At 49.9% G+C, this 26,231-nt stretch overlaps 1 protein-coding gene across 1 annotated transcript in view; it reads left to right on the top strand.

Annotated features, from left to right (window-relative positions):
* Nucleotides 1-26,231, top strand: part of dzip1l (DAZ interacting zinc finger protein 1-like) — a 413,098-nt gene that overhangs the window by 121,689 nt on the left and 265,178 nt on the right. The window contains exons 4-7 of the mRNA XM_085990774.1: nt 3,457-3,581; nt 10,875-11,036; nt 14,770-14,880; nt 18,636-18,698. Of these exons, the coding sequence (XP_085846900.1) occupies nt 3,457-3,581; nt 10,875-11,036; nt 14,770-14,880; nt 18,636-18,698 (461 nt within the window). The remainder of the gene's footprint in view (nt 1-3,456; nt 3,582-10,874; nt 11,037-14,769; nt 14,881-18,635; nt 18,699-26,231) is intronic.

The raw sequence follows: 26,231 nt of genomic DNA, 5'->3' as shown, positions 1-26,231 counted from the left end.
CTTCTCTTCCCCCCTCTTCTCTTCCCCCCTCTCTTCTCTTCCCCCCTCTCTTCTCTTCCCCCTCTCTTCTCTTCCCCCCCTCTTCTCTTCCCCCCTCTCTTCTCTTCCCCCTCTCTTCTCTTCCCCCCTCTCTCTCTTCCCCCTCTCTTCTCTTCCCCCCCTCTCTTCTCTTCCCCCCCTCTCTTCTCTTCCCCCCTCTCTTCTCTTCCCCCTCTCTTCTCTTCCCCCCTCTCTTCTCTTCCCCCCCTCTTCTCTTCCCCCCCTCTTCTCTTCCCCCCTCTCTTCTCTTCCCCCCTCTCTTCTCTTCCCCCCTCCTTCTCTTCCCCCTCCTTCTCTTCCCCCTCCTTCTCTTCCCCGCTCCTCTTCCCCCTCTCTTCTCTTCCCCCTCTCTTCTCTTCCCCCTCTCTTCTCTTCCCCCCTCTCTCTTCTTCCCCCCTCTCTTCTCTTCCCCCCTCTTTCTCTTCCCCCTCTCTTCTCTTCCCCCCCCTCTTCTCTTCCCCCCTCTCTTCTCTTCCCCCTCTCTTCTCTTCCCCCCTCTCTTCTCTTCCCCCCTCTCTTCTCTTCCCCCCTCTCTTCTCTCCCCCCTCTCCTCTTCCCCCCTCTCTTCTCTTCCCCCCCTCTTCTCTTCCCCCTCTCTTCTCTTCCCCCTCTTCTCTCCTCTTCCTCCCCTCTCTTCTCTTCCCCCTCTCTTCTCTTCCCCCTCTCTTCTCTTCCCCCCTCTCTTCTCTTCCCCCCTCTCTTCTCTTCCCCCCTCTCTTCTCTTACCCCCCTCTCTTCTCTTCCCCCTCTCTTCTCTTCCCCCCTCTCTTCTCTTCCCCCCTCTCTTCTCTTCCCCCTCTCTTCTCTTCCCCCCCTCTTCTCTTCCCCCCTCTCTCTCTCCCCCCTCTCTTCTCTTCCCCCCTCTCTTCTCTTCCCCCCTCTCTTCTCTCCCCCTCTCTTCTCTTCCCCCTCCTTCTCTTCCCCCTCCTTCTCTTCCCCCCTCCTTCTCTTCCCTGCTCCTCTTCCCCCCTCCTTCTCTTCCCCCCCTCTTCTCTTCCCCCCTCTCTCCTCTTCCCCCCTCTCTTCCCCCCCTCTTCTCTTCCCCCCTCCTTCTCTCCCCCTCCTTCTCTTCCCCCCTCTCTTCTCTTCCCCCTCTCTTCTCTTCCCCCCCTCTCTTCCCCCCTCTCTTCTCTTCCCCCTCCTTCTCTTCCCCCTCTCTTCTCTTCCCCCCCTCCTTCTCTTCCCCCTCTCTCTCTTCTCCCCCCTCTCTTCTCTTCCCCCTCCTTCTCTTCCCCCCTCTCTTCTCTTCCCCCCTCTCTTCTCTTCCCCCCTCTTCTCTTCCCCCTCTCTTCTCTTCCCCCCTCTCTTCTCTTCCCCCTCTCTTCTCTTCCCCCCTCTTCTCTTCCCCCCCTCTTCTCTTCCCCCCCTCTCTTCTCTTCCCCCCTCTCTTCTCTTCCCCCCTCTTCTCTTCCCCCTCTCTTCTCTTCCCCCTCTTCTCTTCCCCCCCTCTCTTCCCCTCTCTTCCCCCCTCTCTTCTCTTCCCCCCTCTCTTCTCTTCCCCCTCTCTTCTCTTCCCCCCTCTTCTCTTCCCCCCTCTCTTCTCTTCCCCCCTCTCTCTCTTCCCCCTCTCTTCTCTTCCCCCTCTCTTCTCTTCCCCCTCTCTTCCCCCTCTCTTCTTCCCCTCTCTCTCCCCCTCTCTTCTCTTCCCCCTCTCTTCTCTTCCCCCTCTCTTCTCTTCCCCCTCTCTTCTCTTCCCCCCTCTCTTCTCTTCCCCCCTCTCTTCCCCCTCTCTTCTCTTCCCCCCTCTCTTCCCCCCTCTCTTCTCTTCCCCCCTCTCTTCTCTTCCCCCTCTCTTCTCTTCCCCCTCTCTTCTCTTCCCCCTCTCTTCTCTTCCCCCCTCTCTTCTCTTCCCCCCTCTCTTCTCTTCCCCCCTCCTTCTCTTCCCCCCTCTCTTTTCCTTCCCCCCCTCTTCTCTTCCCCCCTCTCTTCTCTTCCCCCTCTCTTCCCCCCTCTCTTCTCTTCCCCCCCTCCTTCTCTTCCCCCTCCTTCTCTCCCCCCCTCCTTCTCTCCCCCCTCCTTCTCTTCCCCCCTCCTTCTCTTCCCCCCTCCTTCTCTTCCCCCCTCCTTCTCTTCCCTGCTCCTCTTCCCCCCTCCTTCTCTTCCCCCCCTCTTCTCTTCCCCCCTCTCTCCTCTTCCCCCCTCTCTTCCCCCCCCTCTTCTCTTCCCCCCCTCCTTCTCTCCCCCCTCCTTCTCTTCCCCCCTCTCTTCTCTTCCCCCTCTCTTCTCTTCCCCCCCCTCTTCCCCCCTCTCTTCTCTTCCCCCTCCTTCTCTTCCCCCTCTCTTCTCTTCCCCCCCTCCTTCTCTTCCCCCCTCTCTTCTCTTCCCCCCCTCTTCTCTTCCCCCCTCTCTTCTCTTCCCCCCTCCTTCTCTTCCCCCTCCTTCTCTCCCCCCCTCCTTCTCTCCCCCCTCCTTCTCTCCCCCTCCTTCTCTTCCCCCCTCCTTCTCTTCCCCCCTCCTTCTCTTCCCCGCTCCTCTTCCCCCCCGCCTTCTCTTCCCCCCCCTCTTCTCTTCCCCCCTCTCTTCTCTTCCCCCCTCTCTTCTCTTCCCCCCGTCTTCTCTTCCCCCCTCTCTTCTCTTCCCCCCCTCTCTTCCCCCCCTCTCTTCTCTTCCCCCCCTCTCTTCTCTTCCCCCCTCTCTTCTCTTCCCCCCTCTGTTCTCTCCCCCCTCTCTTCTCTTCCCCCTCTCTTCTCTTCCCCCCCTCCTTCTCTCCCCCCTCTCTTCTCTTCCCCCTCCTTCTCTTCCCCCCTCTTCTCTTCCCCCCTCTCTTCCCCCCCTCTTCTCTTCCCCCCCTCCTTCTCTTCCCCCTCCTTCTCTTCCCCCCTCCTTCTCTTCCCCCCTCCTTCTCTTTCCCCCTCCTTCTCTTTCCCCCCTCCTTCTTCTCTTTCCCACCTCCTTCTCTTTCCCCCCTCCTTCTCTTCCCCCTCCTTCTCTTCCCCCCCTCCTTCTCTTTCCCCCTCCTTCTCTTTCCCCCCTCCTCTTTCCCCCCTCCTTCTCTTCCCCCCTCTCTTCTCTTCCCCCCTCTCTTCTCTTCCCCCCCTCTTCACTTCCCCCCCTCTTCTCTTCCCCCCTCTCTTCTCTTCCCCCTCTCTTCTCTTCCCCCCCTCTTCTCTTCCCCCTCTCTTCTCTTCCCCCCTCTCTTCTCTTCCCCCCTCTCTTCTCTTCCCCCCTCTCTTCTCTTCCCCCCCCTCCTTCTCTTTCCCCCCCCTCCTTCTCTTTCCCCCCCTCCTTCCCTCCCTTCCACAGAGCAGTGCATTTATCATCTGGGCCCATCTGGGAAATGTTAACATTAATTGATAACTAATGAAGCCTAAAAGGGTCTTTGGTGGGGTGGATATGAGTCAAACATGGACTGTCAGTGGTGTCTCACTTCTTGTCTCGCACTGCTTTAGATCAGCCTTTGTTGTGATTTCCTTTCAGAGAGAAAGAAGAAGCATCAGACGGAGCGGATTGAGGACGAGATCGAGGAGCTCAGGGAGCGGCTGCAGCTCAGCCAGTCGCAACTGGAGATCGAGCGTGCGGCCGATTCCCTTCGACGAGGCCAGGTTAGCGCCTGTCAAATCAATACAGGGGCAAAACCTTGTATAACAACAACAGCAATAACTTGCATTTATATAGCACCTTTTAACATGTTAAAACATCCCAAAGCACTTCACAGGAGGTATATCAGGCAAAAACTGAGACCGAGCCAAAGAAGGAGACATTAGGACAGATGACCAAAAGATTGGTCAAAGAGGTAGGTACTTTAGGAGCATCTTAAAGGAGGAGAGGTGGAGAGGCTTAGGAAGGCAATTCCAGTACTGGGCACCTCGGCAACTGAAGGCACGGCTGCCAATATCAGGCTAAATATAGAAAGTTCAGAGGAGCAGTGAAAAAGAAAATAAGAGGGGCAAAGAGAGGGTATGAGAATAGAAAGGCAGCTAACATAAAAGGTAATTCAAAAGTCTTCTATAGGCATATAAATAGTAAACGGGTAGTAAGAGGAGGGGTGGGGCTGATTAGGGACCAAAAAGGAGACCTATGCATGGAGGCAGAGGGTATGGCTGATGTGCTGAATGAGTACTTTGCATCTCTCTTCACCAAGGAAGAAGATGCTGCCATAGACATAGTGAAGGAGGAGGTAGAGGAGATACTGGATGGGATAAAAATTGATAAGAGGAGGTACTAGAAAGGCTGGCTGTACTTAAAGTTGATATGTCTGCAGGACCAGATGGGATGCATCCTAGGACACTGAGGGAAGTGAAGGAAGAAATCGTGGAGGTACTGGCCATAATCTTCCAATCCTCCTTAGAAACAGGGGTGGTGCCAGAGGACTGGAGAATTGCAAATGTTACACCCTTGTTCAAAAAAGGGTGTAAAGATAAACCCAGCAACTACAGGCCAGTCAGTTTAACCTCTGGGTAGTGGGGAAGCTTTTAGAAACAATAATCAGGGACAAAATTAAGAGTCACTTGGACAGATGTGGATTAATTAAGGAAAGGCAGCACGGATTTGTTAAAGGCAAATCGTGTTTAACCAAGTTGATCGAGTTTTTTGATGAGGTAACAGAGAGGATTGATAAGGGCAATGTGGTTGATGTGGTGTACATAGATTTCCAAAAGGTGTTCAACACTGTGCCACATAATAGGCTTGCCAGCAAAGTTGAAGCCCATGGAATAAAAGGGACAGTGGCAGCATGAATACGGAATTGACTAAGTAACAGGAAATGGAGAGTAGCAGTTAACGGTTGTTTTTCTGACTGCTTTTCTTGATATATATTAATGACTTAGATGTGGGTGTACAGGGCACAATTTCAAATTTTGCAGATGACACAAAACTTGGAAGTATAGTGAACAGTGAGGAGGATAGTGATAGACTTCAAGAGGACATAGGCTGGTGGAATGGGCAGACACGTGGCAGATGAAATTTAGTGCAGAAAAGTGCGACGTGATACATTTTGGTAGAAAGAATGAAGAGAGGAAATATAAACTAAAAGGTACAATCCTAAAGTGGGTGCATGAAAAAAGAGACCTAGGGGTATATGTGCACAAATTGTTGAAGGTGGCAGGGCAGGTTGAGAAAGCAGTTAAAAAAGCTTACGGGATCCTGGGCTTCATGAATAGAGGTATAGAGTACAAAAGCGTGGAAATTATGATGAACCTGTATAAAACACTGGTTCAGACTCAACTGGAGTATTGTGTCCAATTCTGGGCAACGCACTTTAGGAAGGATGTGAAGGCCTTAGAGAGGGTGCAGAAAAGATTTACGAGAATGGTTCCAGGGATGAGGGATTTCAGTTATGTGGATAGACTGGAGTTGTTTTCCTTAGAGCAGAGAAGATTGAGAGGAGATTTGATAGAGGTGTTCAAAATCATGATGGGTCTGGACAGGGTAGATAGAGGGAAACTGTTCCCATTGGCAGAAAGGTCGAGAACCAGAGGACACAGATTTAAGGTGATTGGCAGAAGAACCAAAGGCGACATGAGGAAAAGCTTTTTTACTCAGCGAGTGGTTAGGATCTGGATTGCAATGTCTGAAAGGGTGGTGGAGGGAGACTCGATCATGGCTTTCAAAAGGGAGTTGAATAAGTACCTGAAGGAAAAAAAATTGCAGGGCTACGGGAAAAGGGCAGGGGAGTGGGACTAGCTGAAGTGCTCTTGCAGAGAGCTAGCATGGGCTCAATGGGCCAAATGGCTGCCTTCTGTGCTGTAACCATTCTATAATAGTGGGGCAAAGGAAATGGGAGATGCGCAGGTGGCCAGAATTGGAGGAACACCAATGTTTGGAGGTTTGTAAGGCTGGAGTAGGTTATGGAGCTCAGGAAGGGAGAGGCCATGGAGGGATTTGAACATGAGAATGAGAAATTTAAAATCGAGGCATTGGTGTACTGAGAGCTGGTATAGTTCAGCGAGCACAGGGGTGCCAGGTGAATGGGAGCATTCTTTTTGAAGCTGAAGATTCATAGCTTCAGGGTGTTCAGAGCCTTGAATTGTCCTCATGTTGTTGGTTAGAGTTCGGAGTGTTAGGCTGGGAGGAATTCTTGTTTTGTTTCATGTTGGTTGTATTCACTAATGTGGCTAATGGCAGGTCTGACTCCTGTGGTAGTGCCAAATGAGATGGCACAGGAGGTACCAGGACCAGCCTGAAGAGATGGTTTTCCTCAGTGTCTCTGGAGGCAGCAAGGTTGCTGCTGGCAGGAGAGGATTTGACCATTGGTCATCTAAGCACCTAGGCTGAATTACCTGCTTGGACATGTGAATACTTAGGTCGCCCATTCAAGCCAGTGTTGGAGACAGCAATTTGAGGCTTGAGGTTGGAAGCCAGCACTTGAGGTCTTCTCATCATTGTCCAATATGAACCAGCCATGAGGAAGTTGAGAATTTGGTTTGGAGCTAGGACAAATTAATATTTTGGGGTGTACTGGGTAATCAGAGAGGGAGTATTTATTATTAGAGGGGAGTGTTGGGTAGTAAGTAGTTGAAGGTTTTGGTGTTGTGGCCAGTTAAGAGGATATGTGAGCATATGTTGAGTATTTGGCAGTTGAGGTTTTGGTGTTGTGGCCAGTTAAGAGGATATGTGAGCATATGTTGAGTATTTGGCAGTTGGGAGAAATGAATAGTTGAGAACTGGGCAATGGTCACTGGAGCACAGTGAATACCGAGAGCTTAATAAACAATATTATTATGAAATATGTAACTTTTTACATTTTTCTTAGAAATCTTATTGGCCCAGAACTTGGTGTCGGGGACTTGCCGCGCGTGCAAGCCCCCGATGTGCGCTCACCCTGCGCGCCGACATCTGAAACCTGGCCCGCAATGGATTTCCTTTCAGTGGCCAGGTTCTGATGTCGGCGCGCTGTGCTAACCTGACCCAGCGGCGTAGTTAGTGCGATGTGCCGGCTGGGATCAGGTGAGCACAGTTCAGCCAATCAGGGGAGGGGAAACTTCATTCATAAGTTTGAGAGTAAGAACTGTCAAACTCATGAGAAGTACTGCACCCCAAAACACTACTTAAACTTTAAATAAAATTTAAAAAAACATCCCAATCATTAAATTAAGTATAAATAAGTTTAAAAAAAAATTTAAACAATTTTTTTTTTTGAAAAAATAAATTTTTAATAAAAAGGGTCTAAAACTAAACTTACCTTATTGTAGATTCTTTAAAATAATAAACCTGTGGAAATTTTTTTTCTAAATTGCACTAAAACACCACTACCTGTAAAAATAAATACTTACGTGTGCTTTTTACAAGCGTAAAGACCGGAGGCCTTTAGACATGCGCAAATCCCCCAAAACAGAGGAAATCCAAGACGCACGCGCTGCCCCCTACAGCGCACGCGCTAGCCTCTTCAACTCTTGGGTGAGAGGAGAGGAAATGCCGGTTTTCAGCGCATGCGCTGTGCATGCTGAAAACCGGCATTTCCTCCGGTCAGACGCGTGAGTACCCCTTCCGTACTCACACGTTTGGGGAGGAATTTCTGCCCCATTACCTTATACTTGTCAAGCAGGTCAAAATATTGGATGAAAATCTTTCCAAAATGTGTTCTGAACAAGTTGATTTGATTTAATTTATTTAACTTTTCCTTTCCTTTATTGATAGATTCTCTTGACTGGCCATTGAAGGTTGGTTGTTTTGCATTGGAAGTTTATCTACTCCCTTTTCCTTTGGTTGTTATGGTGCCTGTGTGTTCAACTGTGATTTATTGCTGTATATGAATTCAAAGTTTGAGCTAATTGGGTACAAGTATGACATGAACGGTCGCCCGTTATATGCACCGCATGATATTTGGTTCTGTTGACTTCAATAGAACAATATCAGGCTTGTGGTATAACTGGCGGCAAATGCGATACCGCCTGCTTTGCATCTCCGCCATCTCCAATTTCACCCTTGAAATATCCAAAGTGTAACAGCCACTGAGCTACAGAGCAAGTATGATGCACACGGCTTGTATAATATTACCAGCTGACTCGCCTGAGGTGAGGAGTAAAGGCAGAGTTAACCACCCCACTTTATTGATGTCTAGGCTTTCTCGTTGTGTTTCAAATGTTTCTTTGCAATTTAGTGATACACTGCACCAATGTTAGTGTTGAGTTAAGTCTGGAGCGGGGTGTTCTCTTTGTTTTGTGCACTGGTCTAATGTTACAGTGTAGAGTTAAGTTCTGGAGTAGGGAGTTCTTTCTGTGCAGTACGCAGAAAGAAAGACTTGCATTTATATAGCGCCTTTCATGACCCCCGGACATCCTAAAGCACTTTACAGCCAATGAAGTACTATTGAAATGTAGTCACTGTTGAAATGTGGCAGCCAATCTGCGCACAGCAAGCTCCCACACACAGCAACGTGATAATGACCAGATAATCTGTTTTTGTTATGTTGATTGAGGGATAAATATTGGCCAGGACACTGGGGATAACTGCCCTGCTCTTCGAATAGTGCCGTGGGATCTTTTACATCCACCTCAGAGAGCAGGTGGGGCCTCGGTTTAACATCTCATCCGAAAGACGGCACCTCAGACAGTGCAGCACTCCCTCAGTACTGCACTGGAGTGTCAGCCTAGATTTTTGTGCTCAAGTCCCTGGAGTGAGACTGTGAACCCACAACCTTCTGACTCAGAGGTGAGAGTGCTACCCACTGAGCCACGGCTGACAATTAATGTTACAGTGTAGAGTTAAATCTGGAGCAGGGTGTTTTGAAAGAATGTGACGTGTGTATAGCGGAGCAACTACTTTCCCTCTCTGAGGAGGGGCTAAACTACTAGTTACCTTTTCCCAGATGAGGCATTCAAATTCTCCCTTTGGTGCAGTTTGGCAGTGGTGAGTGGTGCAGTGAGCCCAGTCCTGTTGGAGTGACCCCTTGCAGGGGTGGCGGAGAGGTGCTGAAAATCCTTCCTATAAATCTTTAGGCTTGAAATCTGCTGGTTTGGAGGCCAAGGCAAGTCTGTGAGGCGGCCTGTTGACAGAAGCCTTTTTCCCTTCCCTCAGGTATGTGAGTCTGTGCAGTTTCCTGTCTGTACCTGGGCTGTAGCTCAGGGGACAGAATACCGGTGCAGGGGAACGCTCGGAGCGAGGCTGGGAAATCTGAGTGCGGTTCCCGTACGGGGCTGAGGCTGGTACCACAGGCCCGGTGGAATTCAAGATGCAAGTTAGCACGAAAAGTTAAAGCGGGTTAGAAAGGGAAAAAAATAAAATGTGGATGTGTATAGAATGTTGACATTGGTCTGTGGGTGAAGGCTGAGCAGCCGCTCTTGGTACCTGTTTTATTCCGGGGGTTTGCTCATGGCAGGTCTTCGCTGGACAGATACTTGAGTCCGACGGTTCTGATGATACGATGGGAGGGTGCTTTTGGTCTGTGCCCAGCGCTGGGAGGGTGCTGTCAGTCTATGCCCAGTACTGAGGGTGCTGTCAGTCTATGCCCAGTGCTGGGAGGGTGCTGTCAGTCTGTGCCCAGTGCTGGGAGGGTGCTGTCAGTCTGTGCCCAGTGCTGGGAGGGTACTGTCAGTCTGTGCCCAGTGCTGGGAGGGTGCTGTCGGTCTGTGCCCAGTGCTGGGAGGGTGCTGTCGGTCTGTGCCCAGTGCTGGGAGGGTGCTGTCAGTCTATGCCCAGTACTGAGGGTGCTGTCAGTCTATGCCCAGTGCTGGGAGGGTGCTGTCAGTCTGTGCCCAGTGCTGGGAGGGTGCTGTCAGTCTGTGCCCAGTGCTGGGAGGGTGCTGTCGGTCTGTGCCCAGTGCTGGGAGGGTGCTGTCAGTCTATGCCCAGTACTGAGGGTGCTGTCAGTCTGTGCCCAGTGCTGGGAGGGTGCTGTCAGTCTGTGCCCAGTGCTGGGAGGGTGCTGTCAGTCTGTGCCCAGTGCTGGGAGGGTACTGTCAGTCTGTGCCCAGTGCTGGGAGGGTGCTGCCGGTCTGTGCCCAGTGCTGGGAGGGTGCTGTCGGTCTATGCCCAGTGCTGGGAGGGTGCTGTCGGTCTGTGCCCAGTGCTGGGAGGGTGCTGTCGATCTGTGCCCAGTGCTGGGAGGGTGCTGTCGATCTGTGCCCAGTGCTGGGAGGGTACTGTCAGTCTGTGCCCAGTGCTGGGAGGATGCTGTCGGTCTGTGCCCAGTGCTGGGAGGGTGCTGTCAGTCTATGCCCAGTGCTGGGAGGGTGCTGTCAGTCTGTGCCCAGTGCTGGGAGGGTACTGTCAGTCTGTGCCCAGTGCTGGGAGGGTGCTGTCGGTCTGTGCCCAGTGCTGGGAGGGTGCTGTCGGTCTGTGCCCAGTGCTGGGAGGGTGCTGTCGGTCTATGCCTAGTGCTGGGAAGGTGCTGTTAGTCTATGCCCAATGTTGGGAGGGTGCCGTCAATCTGTGCCCAGTGCTGGGAGGGTGCTGTCGGTCTATGCCCAGTGCTGAGGGTGCTGTCAGTCTATGCCCAGTGCTAAGAGGGTGCTGTCGGTCTATGCCCAGTGCTGAGAGGGTGCTGTCAGTCTGTGCCCGGTGTTGGGAGGGTGCTGTCGGTCTATGCCCAGTGTTGGGAGGGTGCTGTCAGTCTATGCCCAGTGTTGGGAGGGTGCTGTCGGTCTATGCCCAGTGTTGGGAGGGTGCTGTCGGTCTATGCCCAGTGTTGGGAGGGTGCTGTGTTGTTCTGTGCGTCACTGGGAAGGCGGAGGGTCCTGGTGATGTTGGTCTTTGCCAAGTATTCGACAGAAGTTGCTCCTGTTCTGCCCTCAACATGTGCCGTACGCTGTGGGATAGGCGACTGGCGGACTCCTGGTCCCTATAGGTTGTTACCATCAGGCTGCCACCCCCTACGTCAGAGACGAGTTCCCATTGACTTTGCAGGAATAAAACCATTTGAAATTGATCTGCTCAAACCCTTTGTTCTTCTCAACCAGGAATTGGAAAACTCCCACAGGAGAGAGGAAGAAGTGAGGAAGGAGTTTGAGAACTGGAAGGAGGAAGAAAGGAAAAAGTTCTTCCAGGAAATGGATCACCTGAGACAGCAACTTGTAAAGGAGTTCCAGGATATTGCATTGAAGAACCAGTCTATCGAAGCAGTGAGTGAAATATTTTTAAATAGTTTCACTTGGTTAACACTAAAATAGTGAATGTGTTGGATGCGGTGTTGCCACTGGGATTTCAGGTACGAGGTCTGCAGCACAGAAACAGGCCATTCGGCCCAACTGGTCTATGCAAGTGCTTATGCTCCATTTGAGCCTCCTCCCACCCTATTTCATCGACCCCTATCAGCATATCCTTCTATTGCTTTCTCCCTCATGTGTTTTTCGAGCTTCCCCTTAATTGCATCTATGCTTTTCGCCTCAAGTACTCCTTGTAGCAAGTTCCACATTCTCATCACTCTGAGTAAAAGCTAAGTTTGTAAATCTTCATACTTCGTCCGTTTGAATGGTGACAATCACCCACCAGGAGATTCTGACCTTTTCCAACCTGGGTTGTGTCTGCTGAGAGCTGTGAACAGGAAGGAGAGGCTGTGGTCTGTCACTGGATGCCAGTGGTGGTGGAAGGGCTTTGATGAATTGAGAACATGAGTGTGCTAGCTGACCCCAGAGTTCAGTGCACAGTTCACTACCTGATCATCTTACCAACTCCCTGTCCACCTCTGTCTTAACATTACTTATGCTATCAAAGTATCATACAAAGTGTATCGTACAGCACTAAATTGGACTGATTTGAGTGTGTTTTTTCCCTGTAGAGTTAGCGTTTCCACCCATTGAAGACGAATAGGCAGCATTCTAGCCCAAAGTGTAGTGATGCCGATATAGGTGCTAAGTAAATCTAGTGGCAACACTGGATGTAACACTATCATATGATCCATTGAATGCTGTCTTTAATATGTCACTCAATAGCCATGCTGTTGCTGTATTAGGCAATGTCTGTGTGCTTGCTGTGTCAGTCAATGTCCGCGTGTTTGCTGTGTCACTCAATGACCGTGTGCTTGCTGTGTCACTCAATGTCCGTGTCCTTGCTGTGTCAGTCAGTGTTCGTGTTCTTGCCGTGTCAATCAATGTCCGTGTACTTGCCGTGATCCATTGAATGCTGTCTTTAATATGTCACCCAATAGCCATGCTGTTGCTGTGTTAGGCAATGTCTGTGTGTGTGCTGTATCAATCAATGACCGTGGAGTCAATGTCTGCGTGTTTGCTGTGTCACTCAGTGACCGTGTGCTTGCTGTGTCAATCAATGTCCTTGTCCTTGCTGTGTCAGTCAGTGTTTGTGTTTGTGCCGTGTCAATCAATGTCCGTGTACTTGCCATGTCAATCAATGTCCGTGTACTTGCCGTGTCAATGTCTGCGTGCTTGCTGTGTCAATCAATGTCCGTGTGTTTGCCGTGTCAATCAATGTCTGTGTGTTTGCCGTGTCAATCAATGTCTGTGTGTTTGCCATGTCAATCAATGTCCGTGTGTCTGCCGTGTCAATCAATGTCCATGTGTTTGCCGTGTCAATCAATGTCCGTGTGTCTGCCGTGTCAATCAATGTCCGTGTGTTTGCCGTGTCAATCAATGTCCGTGTGTTCGCCGTGTCAATCAATGTCCGTGCGTTTGCTGTGTCAGTCAATGTCCATGTGCTTGCTATGTCAATCAATGTCCATGTGTTTGCTGTGTCAATGACCGTGTGTTTGCTGTGTCAATCAATGACCGTGTGTTTGCCATGTCAATCAATGACCGCGTGCTTGCTGTGTCAATCAATGTCCATGTGTTTGCCGTGTCAATAAATGTCCGCGTGTTTGCTGTGTCAGTCAATGTCTGTGTCAGTCAATGTCTGTGTGCTTACTGTGTCAATGTCCATGTTCTTGCCGTGTCAATCAATGACCATGTGTTTGCCATGTCAATCAATGTCCGTGTGTCTGCCGTGTCAATCAATGTCCGTGTGTTTGCCGTGTCAATCAATGTCCGTGTGTCTGCCGTGTCAATCAATGTCCGTGTGTTTGCCGTGTCAATCAATGTCCGTGTGTTCGCCGTGTCAATCAATGTCCGTGCGTTTGCTGTGTCAGTCAATGTCTGTGTTTGCTGTGTCAATCAATGCCCGTGTACTTGCTGTGTCAGTCAATGTCTGTGTTTGCTGTGACAATCAATCTCCGTGTACTTGCTGTGTCAATCAATGTCCGTGTTTGCCGTGTCAATCAATGTCCGTGTGCTTGCTGTGTCAATCAATGTCCGTGTGCTTGCTGTGTCAATCAGTGTCCGTGTGTTTGCCGTGTCAAACAATCTCCATGTGCTTGCCATGTCAATCAATGTCCGTGTGTTTGCCGTGTCAATGTCCATGTGCTTGCTATGTCAATCAATGTCCATGTGTTTGCTGTGTCAATGACCGTGTGTTTGCTGTGTCAATCAATGACCGTGTGTTTGCTGTGTCAATCAATGACCGTGTGTTTGCCATGTCAATCAATGACCGCGTGCTTGCTGTGTCAATCAATGTCCATGTGTTTGCCGTGTCAATAAATGTCCGCGTGTTTGCTGTGTCAGTCAATGTCTGTGTCAGTCAATGTCTGTGTGCTTACTGTGTCAATGTCCATGTTCTTGCCGTGTCAATCAATGACCATGTGTTTGCCATGTCAATCAATGTCTGTGTGTTTGCTGTGTCAGTCATTCTCCGTGTACTTGCCGTGTCAATCAATGTCCGTGTGTTTGCCGTGTCAATCAATGTCCGTGTGTTCGCCGTGTCAATCAATGTCCGTGCGTTTGCTGTGTCAGTCAATGTCTGTGTGCTTGCTGTGTCAATCAATGCCCGTGTACTTGCTGTGTCAGTCAATGTCTGTGTTTGCTGTGACAATCAATCTCCGTGCACTTGCTGTGTCAATCAATGTCCGTGTTTGCCGTGTCAATCAATGTCCGTGTGCTTGCTGTGTCAATCAATGTCCGTGTGCTTGCTGTGTCAATCAATGTCCGTGTGCTTGCTGTGTCAATCAGTGTCCGTGTGTTTGCTGTGTCAAACAATCTCCATGTGCTTGCCATGTCAATCAATGTCCGTGTGTTTGCCGTGTCAATGTCCATGTGCTTGCTATGTCAATCAATGTCCATGTGCTTGCTGTGTCAATGACCGTGTAATTGCTGTGTCAATCAATGTCCATGTGTTTGCTGTGTCAATGACCGTGTGTTTGCTGTGTCAGTCAATGTCTGTGTCAGTCAATGTCTGTGTGCTTACTGTGTCAATGTCCATGTTCTTGCCGTGTCAATCAATGACCATGTGTTTGCCATGTCAATCAATGTCTGTGTGTTTGCTGTGTCAGTCATTCTCCGTGTACTTGCCGTGTCAATCAATGTCCGTGTGCTTGCCGTGTCAATCAATGTCCACGTGCTTGCCGTGTCAATCAATGTACATGTGCTTGCTGTGTCAATCAATGTCCGCGTGTTTGCTGTGTCAGTCAATGTCTGTGTGCTTACTGTGTCAATGTCCATGTTCTTGCCGTGTCAATCAATGACCATGTGTTTGCCATGTCAACCAATGACCATGTGTTTGCCGTGTCAATCAATGCCCATGTGTTTGCCATGTCAATCAATGTTTGTGTGTTTGCCGTGTCGATTGTCGAGAGGCACAGTTATTGTGTCGATCAATGATGTGCTTCCTGTGCTGATCAGTGAGCCACGTTTACTGCTTCGATCAGCGAGAGGCAAGTTTATTGTGTCACCTAATGCTACTGTCCCAATCGGTGACACGCACATTTACTCTGTCAGTTAGTGACATATGCAGTTTCCATGTCAGTCTGGCACCCATATTAATTATCTATTGATTATCTAATATAAGTTAAAACTTGGACTTTTTTATTGTTAGAAACTGCAGGAGATTCAATCTGGGAATCCACTTATATCGAATGTGGGGACATTTCATGATGAGGATCATACAGAAGAGCTGAAAAATTGGAGGGAGAGATTTGAGAAATTGGTAAGTGGGAAAACTTTGAAATGCTCACTGAGCGGCTGTGGCGTGGCTGGGGGGTGGCAGCGTGCAGTGTTTATTCTCAAATACAACAAGTCCTCACAGCGCAGATTCTGGGGGCTGGAAAAAGTGGGAATTTTAATGAAGGACATAAGAAACCATAAATTGAGGAAAAAACATTTGGCCCATTCCTTCCACAGCCCATGTTCACTCTGCCCTTTCTGCAGACTGTGCCCCCTCATGGGCTCTTCATGGCCTATGCCCCTTCATGTCCTCTGCCTCACCCATTTAATCTCCTGAGTGAAAGTTCTTTATAAATACTCCATGATCCCCAAAGGTAATCAAACAAAACTCCTGAACATTCATCTATCTTCACATTCCGCCTTGGTCATAGAATTACATCGAATTTACAGCACAGAAACAGGCCATTCAGTCCAATTGCTCCATGCCGGTGTTTATGCTCCACACGAGCCTCCTCCTACCCCTCTTCATCTCACTCTATCAGGATAACCTTCTATTCCTTTCTCCCTCATGTGTTTATCCAGCATTCCCTTAAATGCTTCTATGTTATTTGCCTCAGCTACTCCTTGTGATAGCGAGATCCACATTCAAACCACTCTCTGGGTAAAGAAGTTAAAAAGTATAAGTTTCTTCTGAATTACTTAATGGATTTATTAGTGACTATCTTATATTTATGGCTTAGTTTTGGACTCGTCTACAAGTGGAAACATCTTCTCCAGGTCTACCCTATCGAACAGCTTCATAGTTTTAAAAGCTCTATTAGGTCACCCCTCAACCTTCTCTTTTCCAGAGAAAAGCCTGTTCAGTCTTTCTATAACCCCTCAGTTCTGGTATCATTCTTGGAAATTTTCTTTGCACTTTCTCTGGTGCCTCTTTTTTTATAATATGGAGGCCAGAGCTGTGCACAGTCCTCCCAAGTGTAGTCTAACCAAGATTCCAGATAGAAATATAGAAGATAGGAGCAGGAGTAGGCCATTCGGCCCCTCGAGCCTGCTCCGCCATTCAATGCGATCATGGCTGATCATCCAAATTCAGTACCCTGTCCCTGCCTTCTCCCCATACCCCTTGATCCCTTTAGCCTTAAGAAATATATTCAACTCCTTCTTGAATATATTTAATGAACTGGCCTCCACCGCCTTCTGTGGTAGAGAATTCCACAGGTTCACCACTCTCTGGGTGAAGAAATTCCTCCTCATTTCTGTCCTAAATGGCTTACCCTTTATCCTTAGACTGTGACCCCTGGTTCTGGACTCCCCGACCATCGGGAACATCCTTCCTGCATCTAGTCTGTCCAGTCCTGTCAGAATTTTATAAGTTTCAATGAGATATAAGTTTAACATAACTTATCTGCTTTTCAACTCTATTCCTCTAGAAATGAGCCCCAGTGCTTTATTTGCATTTTGAAGGCCTTATTAACCTATGTTGCTACTTTTAATGATGTGTGAATCTGCACCCCTAAATCCCTTTGCTCATCTATTCCATTTAAGCTCTTATTTTCCAAGGAGTAGGTGGCCTCCTTATTGCTTCTACCAAATGATTTGGGTAAGGTTGTGATTCTCCCTCCCCTCCCAAGGAGGAATATCCAGCTAACGTTCCAAGGCTCATGCATGAACAATGGTCACTTGGGTGAGGTACGGCAGGGCTGCCAGTGCAAGTAGCGCTGTAACCCCTCATGAGCCAGCCCCTTCAGAAAGACGGAAAAAATTAGTCGCCTGGAACTTATGCGGGGGTTCTCCTGATGGACCGCCATGTCCTCAGCGGTAGATCCACAAAACCCTTGGTAGAGTGGTGTAAACGTCCATTTGTACCATTTCTCTGGGGTATCTGCTGACATTGTAGAAGACGATTGGGTGACCCCCACGTGGAAATTCTACCCCAAGGTCCCTTTGACACTAGGGGGGAGAAATTCGGTGGGCTGCGCCACCAGTTAGCGCCTAAAGAGGGCACTCAGTGGCTTTAGCACCACTGGCCACGCCTCCCGCGATATTTAGCTGGGGCGCTAATGGCAGCGTTAGCCTGTTGCGCTGCGCCGCCACCGATGACGTCATCGGTGTGCGCAGCACCCCGCTACCGCTCCGATCGTGATAATTGGCAGCGACCGCCTCTAGCGCCGATCGCTAATCACGCCCGGTTCATGGGGCCTGCCTGTGGCGGCAGTGGCGCAAATTAAGGTGGAGGTGCGGGGCGGCCGTTTTTTTTCGGCGGCCGCCTGCCAGCACCTCCGTCCCCGGCCTCCTGTTCTCCCCCCCGCGGCATTGCCAGCTGTTTTCCGAGAGCCCGGCACTTCTCCTCGGTGCCGGGCTCTTTTGCTGGCACTCGCGATCGCTCATTGCGCTGGTGCAGGCCCCTCGCCCTTAAGAATGGGAGGAAGGCCTGCAGTACCGCAGCGCGCCGTGCCGCAGTGTGTGGCGCTGCGGCACGTTGCGCTGCAATATTCAGTTTCAGCGCCCTAAGAGGGACGTGGAGCGCCTCGAGCCTCGCCCCGTGTCCCTCTTGGGGCGCTCAAGCTGAATTTCCGGCGATCGCAGTGCAAAATCTGGCGCCCAGGCGAGCTTGGCGCCCCGTTTGCGGCTCCACCCAATTTCTCCCCCTAGCTGTCTTCTGAATCATCTCAACAAATTGGGCAAGTCTCTGTGTATCTGGCAGCTGCTCCAGTTCTAGTTGACTGCCTATCTGATACTGGACCTCTCTCTGCAGTTACCTGAAGAATTATATAAGGTGTGATTTTTGGGGGCTCTGCTTATGGTACGGAGCCTTGGCAATGGGGAGCATGATTGTGTAGGTAGGCGTGCAGATGCCCTGCCATCTACATCCTGCATGACTCGTCCTTAACCTAGCACTCAGGTTTATCTATCCAGACATTTCTTGGCATGTCTTTGGTGCCTTGTGTTCACAAGGGAGGCTGACTCGCAGATTGCAGATCCTCCAGCGGGCGTCATTGGACTTTACTGGATCCTTCCCAGGCACCGTTGACACCTTGTGCCACACCAGTCAGTTGGCTGTTTCACAGGCTCAACAAACAAGTGACAGGGGCCTTGTTTGCAAGGCACAATATGGCTGTCATTTGGAAAGGAGGCATCAGCTTCACAAGCCACAGGTGGCACCGGCCCCAAGGTTGGAGATGGCACCCATTTACCATCCAGAATGCTGATCCAGGCTGCACCCTCCTGGCAAGCACGGTGCACTGCTGTCCTCTGGAGGTGCGGGGTGCAAACAGAGAGTGGGTGGTGGATTGACCTGAATGTTAATCAGATTAACCCACCTTGCACTCACCTCATGTGCTTTGCCAGCCATCTGATGGGTTTGTTTGTCGCCCCGTTGTCTTCCCATAGATTCCATTTTGGGCTTCCATATTTGGTTTGCTTTCATTTCATATTTGCCAGAGACATCCTTCTTTCTCTCTCCTCCCCTCCTGCACAACCTTGGCAAAGCCTCATAAATATTTAAAATCCATTTTGTGCTCACATGCAGGCTGAAACAAGACCCACCCCCATGTGTAGTTATTTCCTGTTAGGTGGGCATATCCCTTTAAATTTGAGCCAGATTTTCTATAGCCCAAATTAGATTAGATTCTGGCTGAAAATCAAAGCTGGTCTGGGAGCTCATGCTAATTATTCAAATACGTTGAGTCCGAAAATTGCAGCCAGTTGTCTGGGTGTTCAGGACGTGCACCACCAGTAATCGTTCACCGCGATCACAAAAGATTGGGATTTGATTTTTAATTTTCCTTTTGTTTCCAGAAAAATGAATCCAAAAAGAAGATGAAAGAACTTCAAGTTGAGCATCTGACTGAAAAAGAAGAGGTATGTTTAAAATTTATACTTGGAAATTTGTTTGCCAAATCTTCCATCACTGTATCCGTCAGATTTTCCCGTGTGTGTATCTGGAAGAGTATCATTGGCGGACAGTTAAACCTTCATCTGGTGTTCATGGCAAAGATGTCCCCTGTCGTGAAGCTGGGGTCTATCCAAAACAGTGGTCCAAAACTACCTCATGCTTGGCCCCACTGAAAACCTTCAAGGCTACAACCAGAGCCATCTTTCCTTTTTATTCCCATTCCGGAGCCACCTTTCCTGTGTGGCTAATACTTTCCAGGTTTATACACCCCACTTTTTGGGATGGTCTGTTCAGCTGCTGGGTCTGAGTGGGGTTTTGATGCCGATGTTTTGGGCGTGCAGACAGAGAGTGCATGCAGCTGTAACAAGGCCTTAAACAGGACAGCTCTAATTCAGGGTGTTAGTTATCTGTGCACGGCATTGGTTACGCTGTATTTTGGTATCGCTTGTGCATCTCACTAAAGAAAGGACAGTGTTGGGGTTGAAAAGTAACAATACATGTGTACGAAGGTCATACTGGGGATGAGAAAGATGAAACTACCAGGACCATACTTGTTCCCCATTGCAGGGCTATGGGGGAAGAGCAGGGGGGTGGGAGTAATTGGATAGCTCTACCAAAGAGCCAGCACAGGCACGATGGGCCGAATGGCCGCCTTTCGTGCTGTAAGATTCTATGATTCTACGGAGCAGAGAAGTTTGAAAGGCGTGGGGATGAACTGGAAGCACTCAGTTTTTGGAAAAGGTTTCAAGTCAATATTGCACATGTATAGCTGCTGTGAGTGAGTCATAGCCCTTGAGAGGAGGCTGGAGCTGTTTTCATTCAAGGGTTGTTATTGGATGGAACGCACTGCCAGATGCAGCTTGTATAACCAGGTCCACCGGTGAATGTCAGGGAATGAGTGAACTACTTGAAAAGGAGAAGTTACTGAAGGGAACAAGGACAGAGCAGGGAAACCAAATGGCTTCCTTCTTCCTGGCCTTGCTATGACTTTCGTATACTGCACCAGGACCATGTTCCGGCACTTGCACATCTCTTTTCTGTGTTCATTCTTCTCTTTATTTCCCCAGTGTTATCTTCTAGTTTCCCTTCTCCCCTGTTACTGTGCCTCCTGGTTTCTCCACGCATTTCACCTTGCTCCTGGTTGTTTTTGCACCACATGGTATCGGGATCTCGGGCAGCTGGTTTCTGTGTAGCCCATCCAAATAAGACACTGGCTACACTTGCATGTGAGAAAAACACTCTGGTCGTATTATACAAATGGCAATGTTGCAGGATTCTCAACACATCTGGCTGGACAAAAACAGACACGCAGTGCAGGTTTCATTGTACACATTGTATTTAGGCAGAGCTCTAGGTACATTACATAAAAATGAACATAAATACGGAATCTAAATGTTAAACTTCAATATTGCTGTCTCCGACTTTACTTACATTAATTTTTCAAACTTTTTTGATATTCCTTAAATCTAATGGACAATTAGCTCTTCGCTAACATTACAAATTTAACTGGCATTTGGATATCAATGAGCAAACTTCTGCTTTGCTTGATCAGAGAGTAATATAGAGCTGGTCGTTCGTGTCAAACATGTATCTGCAGTATAACAGGATTAATAATTGGGGTGGGTAGTGCGCAGGTTTCAGTGTACATGTTGTATTTAGACAGAGCCCTAGGTACATTACATCATTTGAAACTCGCCGAGAGAAACGCACACTATTCTGGTGCTAGATTGTACATGGTATAAACTGAGCTTCTGACCCCATATCCTCTCTATCACTAAGACCGCCTACTTTCACCTCTGTAATATCACTTGTTTCCACCCCTGCCTCAGCTCATCTGTTGCTGGAACCCTCATCCACACTTTTGTTACCTCCAGACTTGACCGTTCGAATGCTCACACCTTCCACCTTCCATAAACTTGAGCTTATACAAAGCTCTACTGCCCATAGCCAAACTTGCACCAAGTGCTATTCAGCCATTACCATGTGCCTCCTGACATACATTGGCTCCCGGTCCATCAATGCCTCAAATTTAAAATTCTCATCCTTGTGTTCAAATCCGTCCATGGCCTTGCCCTTCCTTAGTCTAACCTCCACCAGCCCGACAACTCTCCGGGAATTCTGCGTACCTCCAATTCTAGCCTTTTGTGCATCCCCAACTTCCTTTCCCTCACCATTGGTACCTAGGCTCCAAGTTCTGGAACTTGCTCCCTAAACCACTCCACCTCTCCAGTGTAGATGGGAGCAGAACGTTGCAAAGGACCATTGATAGATTAAGAGAGTGGGCAGAACTGTGGCTGATGAAGTTCAATGTGGGAAAGTGTGAGGTCATCCACTTTGGACCCAAGATAAATAGATCAGAGTATTTTCTAAATGGTGAGAAGCTAGGAACTGTGGAGGAGCAGAGAGATTTAGGGGTCCAAGTACAGAAATCACTGAAAGCTAGTGGACAGGTACAAAAAACAATCATAAAGGCTACTGGAATGTTGGGCTTTATTTCAAGGGGGCTGAAATGCAAAGGGTTGGAAATTGTGCTACAGTTGTATAAAGCTCTGGATGGATCGCACCTGGAGCACTGAGTTCAGTTCTGGGCACCTCAGGAAAGATAGATTGGCCTTTGAGCCGGTGTAGCGCAGATTCACCTGAATGATACCAGGACAAATAAAGTTAAATTATGAGGACAGGTTGCGTAGACTAGTCTTGTATTCCCTTGAATATAGAAGATTAAGGGGTGATCTAATTTAGGGGTTTAGGTGATTAAAGGATTTGATCGAGAAAATAGGGAGAACAAGTCCAGAACAAGGGGGCATAATCTTAAAATTAGAGCTAGGCTGTTCAGGGGTGATACCAGAAAGCACGTCTTCACACAAAGGGTAGTGGAAATCTGGAACTCTCTTCTCCTAAAAGCTGTTGAAGCCAGGGGTCAATTGAAACTTTCACAATAGATTGATAGTTTTTTGTTAGGCAAGGGTATGAAGGGATATGGAATTAAGGTGGTTGAATGGAGATAAGATAAAGATCAGCAATGATCTAATTGAATGGCGGAACAGGCATGAGGGGCTGAATGGCTTACTCCTGTTCCTATGTAGTGCTCTCTTCTCTTTAAGATGATCCTTAAAAACTATCACTTTGTCCAACCATTGTAACAGATATCACCATGCCCTTCTGTCTCCCAGGAGTAAAACACCTACCACAAGGGTGGTGTAGAGAGAGTGGATGATGCCCAGGGTGGTGTAGAGAGAGTGGATGGTGCCCAGGGTGGTGTAGAGAGAGTGGATGGTGCCCAGGGTGGTGTGTAGAGAGTGGATGGTGCCCAGGGTGGTGTGGAGAGAGTGGATGGTGCCCAGGGTGGTGTAGAGAGAGTGGATGGTGCCCAGGGTGGTGTGGAGAGAGTGGATGGTGCCCAGGGTGGTGTGGAGAGAGTGGATGGTGCCCAGGGTGGTGTAGAGAGAGTGGATGATGCCCAGGGTGGTGTAGAGAGAGTGGATGATGCCCAGGGTGGTGTAGAGAGAGTGGATGATGCCCAGGGTGGTGTAGAGAGAGTCGATGGTGCCCAGGGTGGTGTAGAGAGAGTGGATGGTGCCCAGGGTGGTGTAGAGAGAGTGGATGGTGCCCAGGGTGGTGTGGAGAGAGTGGATGGTGCCCAGGGTGGTGTAGAGAGAGTGGATGATGCCCAGGGTGGTGTAGAGAGAGTGGATGGTGCCCAGGGTGGTGTGGAGAGAGTGGATGGTGCCCAGGGTGGTGTGGAGAGAGTGGATGGTGCCCAGGGTGGTGTAGAGAGAGTGGATGGTGCCCAGGGTGGTGTAGAGAGAGTCGATGGTGCCCAGGGTGGTGTAGAGAGAGTCGATGGTGCCCAGGGTGGTGTAGAGAGAGTCGATGGTGCCCAGGGTGGTGTAGAGAGAGTCGATGGTGCCCAGGGTGGTGTGGAGAGAGTCGATGGTGCCCAGGGTGGTGTGGAGAGAGTCGATGGTGCCCAGGGTGGTGTAGAGAGAGTGGATGGTGCCCAGGGTGATGTAGAGAGAGTGAATGGTGCCCAGGGCGGTGTGGAGAGAGTGGATGATGCCCAGGGTGGTGTAGAGAGAGTGGATGGTGCCCAGGGTGGTGTATAGAGAGTGAATGGTGCCCAGGGTGGTGTGGAGAGAGTGGATGATGCCCAGGGTGGTGTAGAGAGAGTGGATGGTGCCCAGGGTGGTGTGGAGAGAGTGGATGATGCCCAGGGTGGTGTAGAGAGAGTGGATGGTGCCCAGGGTGGTGTAGAGAGAGTGAATGGTGCCCAGGGTGGTGTGGAGAGAGTGGATGATGCCCAGGGTGGTGTAGAGAGAGTCGATGGTGCCCAGGGTGGTGTAGAGAGAGTGGATGGTGCCCAGGGTGGTGTAGAGAGAGTGAATGGTGCCCAGGGTGGTGTGGAGAGAGTCGATGATGCCCAGGGTGGTGTAGAGAGAGTGAATGGTGCCCAGGGTGGTGTGGAGAGAGTCGATGATGCCCAGGGTGGTGTGGAGAGAGTGGATGATGCCCAGGGTGGTGTAGAGAGAGCGCATGGTGCCCAGGGTGGTGTAGAGAGAGTGGATGGTGCCCAGGGTGGTGTAGAGAGAGTGGATGGTGCCCAGGGTGGTGTAGAGAGAGTGAATGGTGCCCAGGGTGGTGTGGAGAGAGTCGATGATGCCCAGGGTGGTGTGGAGAGAGTCGATGATGCCCAGGGTGGTGTGGAGAGAGTGGATGATGCCCAGGGTGGTGTAGAGAGAGTAGGTGGTGCCCAGGGTGATGTAGAGAGAGTGGATGATGCCCAGGGTGGTGTGGAGAGAGTGGATGGTGCCCAGGGTGGTGTAGAGAGAGTGGATGATGCCCAGGGTGGTGTGGAGTGGATGGTGCCCAGGATGGTGTGGAGAGAGTGGATGGTGCCCAGGGTGGTGAAGAGAGAGTGGATGGTGCCCAGGGTGGTGTGGAGAGAGTGGATGGTGCCCAGGGTGGTGTAGAGAGAGTGGATGATGCCCAGGGTGGTGTAGAGAGAGTGGATGGTGCCCAGGGTGGTGTGGAGAGAGTGGATGGTGCCCAGGGTGGTGTAGAGAGAGTGGATGGTGCCCAGGGTGGTGTGGAGAGATTCGATGTTGCCCAGGGTGGTGTGGAGAGAGTGGATGGTGCCCAGGGTGGTGTAGAGAGAGTGGATGGTGCCCAGTGTGGTGTAGAGAGAGTGGATGATGCCCAGGGTGGTGTAGAGAGAGTGGATGGTGCCCAGGGTGGTGTAGAGAGAGTGGATGGTGCCCAGGGTGGTGTAGAGAGAGTGGATGGTACCCAGGGTGGTGTGGAGAGAGTGGATGGTGCCCAGGGTGGTGTGGAGAGAGTGGATGGTGCCCAGGGTGGTGTGGAGAGAGTGGATGATGCCCAGGGTGGTGTGGAGAGAGTGGATGATGCCCAGGGTGGTGTAGAGAGAGTGCATGGTGCTCAGGGTGGTGTAGAGAGAGTGGATGGTGCCCAGTGTGGTGTGGAGAGAGTGGATGGTGCTCAGGGTGGTGTGGAGAGAGTGGATGGTGCCCAGTGTGGTGTGGAGAGAGTGGATGGTGCTCAGGGTGGTGTGGAGAGAGTGGATGATGCTCAGGGTGGTGTACAGAGAGTGGATGGTGCCCAGATTGGTGTGGAGAGAGTGGATGATGCCCAGGGTGGTGTAGAGAGAGTGGATGGTGCCCAGGTTGGTGTACAGAGAGTGGATGGTGCCCAGGGTGGTGTAGAGAGAGTGGATGATGTCCAAAGAAACAACATTAATCATTGAAACTCATTCTAGTTGTCGAGCTCCACTGTTGAGTACATGTCACTAGTCCGCGTTCCACCAACCTGCACGTTGGAGAAAAGGCCGTTAGTCGAAAGAACATTACATAGGATGTACAGCACAAAACAGGCCTTTCGTCCCAACCGGTTCATGAAGGTGTTTATGCTCCACACGATTTGAAGTGTAACAAAAGAACAGGGAAGCAAACGCCCATGTGATATGCTTGAAGGTTTTCTGTTGCAGAAGGGCTGCTGCTTTGTTCAGATCCTGCTGACGAATGGCGAGCTGGTGTGATTGTCTGAGGTCCGTGAGCCTGGACTCTATAAAAGCACAGATTAGGAAGCACCAGGAAAAAAAAACCAGACACAGGATAGTGCAGAGCTCATCAAATCTTGCAAAAGGGACTTGGATTATTGCCTGGAATGGCTTCTCTTCCCGCTCCCACATCATTACCCTGGATCTGTCCTTGGTCCCCTCCTATTTCTAATCTACATGATGACCCTCGGCGACATTATCTGAAAACACAGCGTCAGTTTCCACATTTATGCTGACCACACCCAGCTATACCTCTCCACCACTACTCTTGACCCCTCCACTGTCTCTAAATTATCAGACTGCTTGTTCGACATCCAGTACTGGAGGAGCAGAAATTTCCATCAACTAAATATTAGGAAGACTGAAGCCATTGTATTCGTTTCCCTGCCTCAAACTCTGTTCCCTAGCTACCGACTCCATCCATCTCCCTGGTAACTGTCTGAGGCTGAACCAGACTATTCCCAACCTTGGTGTTGTATTTGACCCCGAGATGACCAATAATGCGTACTAAGACTGCATACTTCCACCTCCATAACATCACCCGTCTCCGCCCCTGCCTCAGCTCATCTGCTGCTGAAACCCTCTTCCATACCTTTGTTACCTCTAGACTTGACTATTCCTCCCACCTCCCACGTTCCATAAACTTGAGGTGATCCAAAATTCTGCTGCCCTTGTCCTAACTCGCACCAAGACCCGTTCATACATCACCCCTGTGCTCGCAGACTTACGTTGGCTCCCGATTAAATACCTCGATTTAAAAATTCTCATCCTTGTTTTCAGATCCCTCCATGGCATCACCCACTCCCTATCTCTGTAACCTCCTCCAGCCCTACAACCCTCTGAAATCTCTGTGCTCCTCCGATTCTGGCCTCTTGTGCATCCCGTATTTTAATCGCTCCACCATTGGCAGCTGTGCCTTCATCTGCCAAGGCCCTAAGTTCTGGAATTAACTCCCTAAATTTTTCCGCCTCTCTACCTCTCTTTCCTCCTTTAAGATGCTCCTTAAAACCTACCTCTTTGACCAAGCTGCCCTAATATCTGCTTATGTGGCTTATTGTTTGATAACACACCTGTGAAGCGCCTTGGGACATTTTACTACGTTAAAGGCGCTATATAAGGACAAGTTGTTGTTGTTAAAGAGGAATGCTCAAGGGTATTGGGAAGGAGCAGGAGAGTGGGATTCGATGAGGTGGATCAAAAAGAGAGCACCATATTTGATGGGCTGAACGGCCTGTGTCTGTGATAGAATAGTTTGAGCTGGCATTGGGCACAAGTGCAGGAAGTCCACATTCCGTTTTACTATTCATAGCAACATTTGAATCCCGGCATCCTTGGCAATTGCCATACGGTTGGACCTTCACATTCAAAGAAAAAGGGGAAGAGGTAAAGAAAAAATGAACTGCTGTTGTGACAGAATCTTATGTCC

This window comes from Somniosus microcephalus, chromosome 6 (assembly GCF_052327205.1).
Source record: "Somniosus microcephalus isolate GS21.2 chromosome 6, FLI_Smic_1.0, whole genome shotgun sequence".
Lineage (NCBI taxonomy): Eukaryota > Metazoa > Chordata > Chondrichthyes > Squaliformes > Somniosidae > Somniosus > Somniosus microcephalus.
Note: the sequence above shows the minus strand (reverse complement) of the source record. Positions and strands in the feature narration are given on the sequence as shown.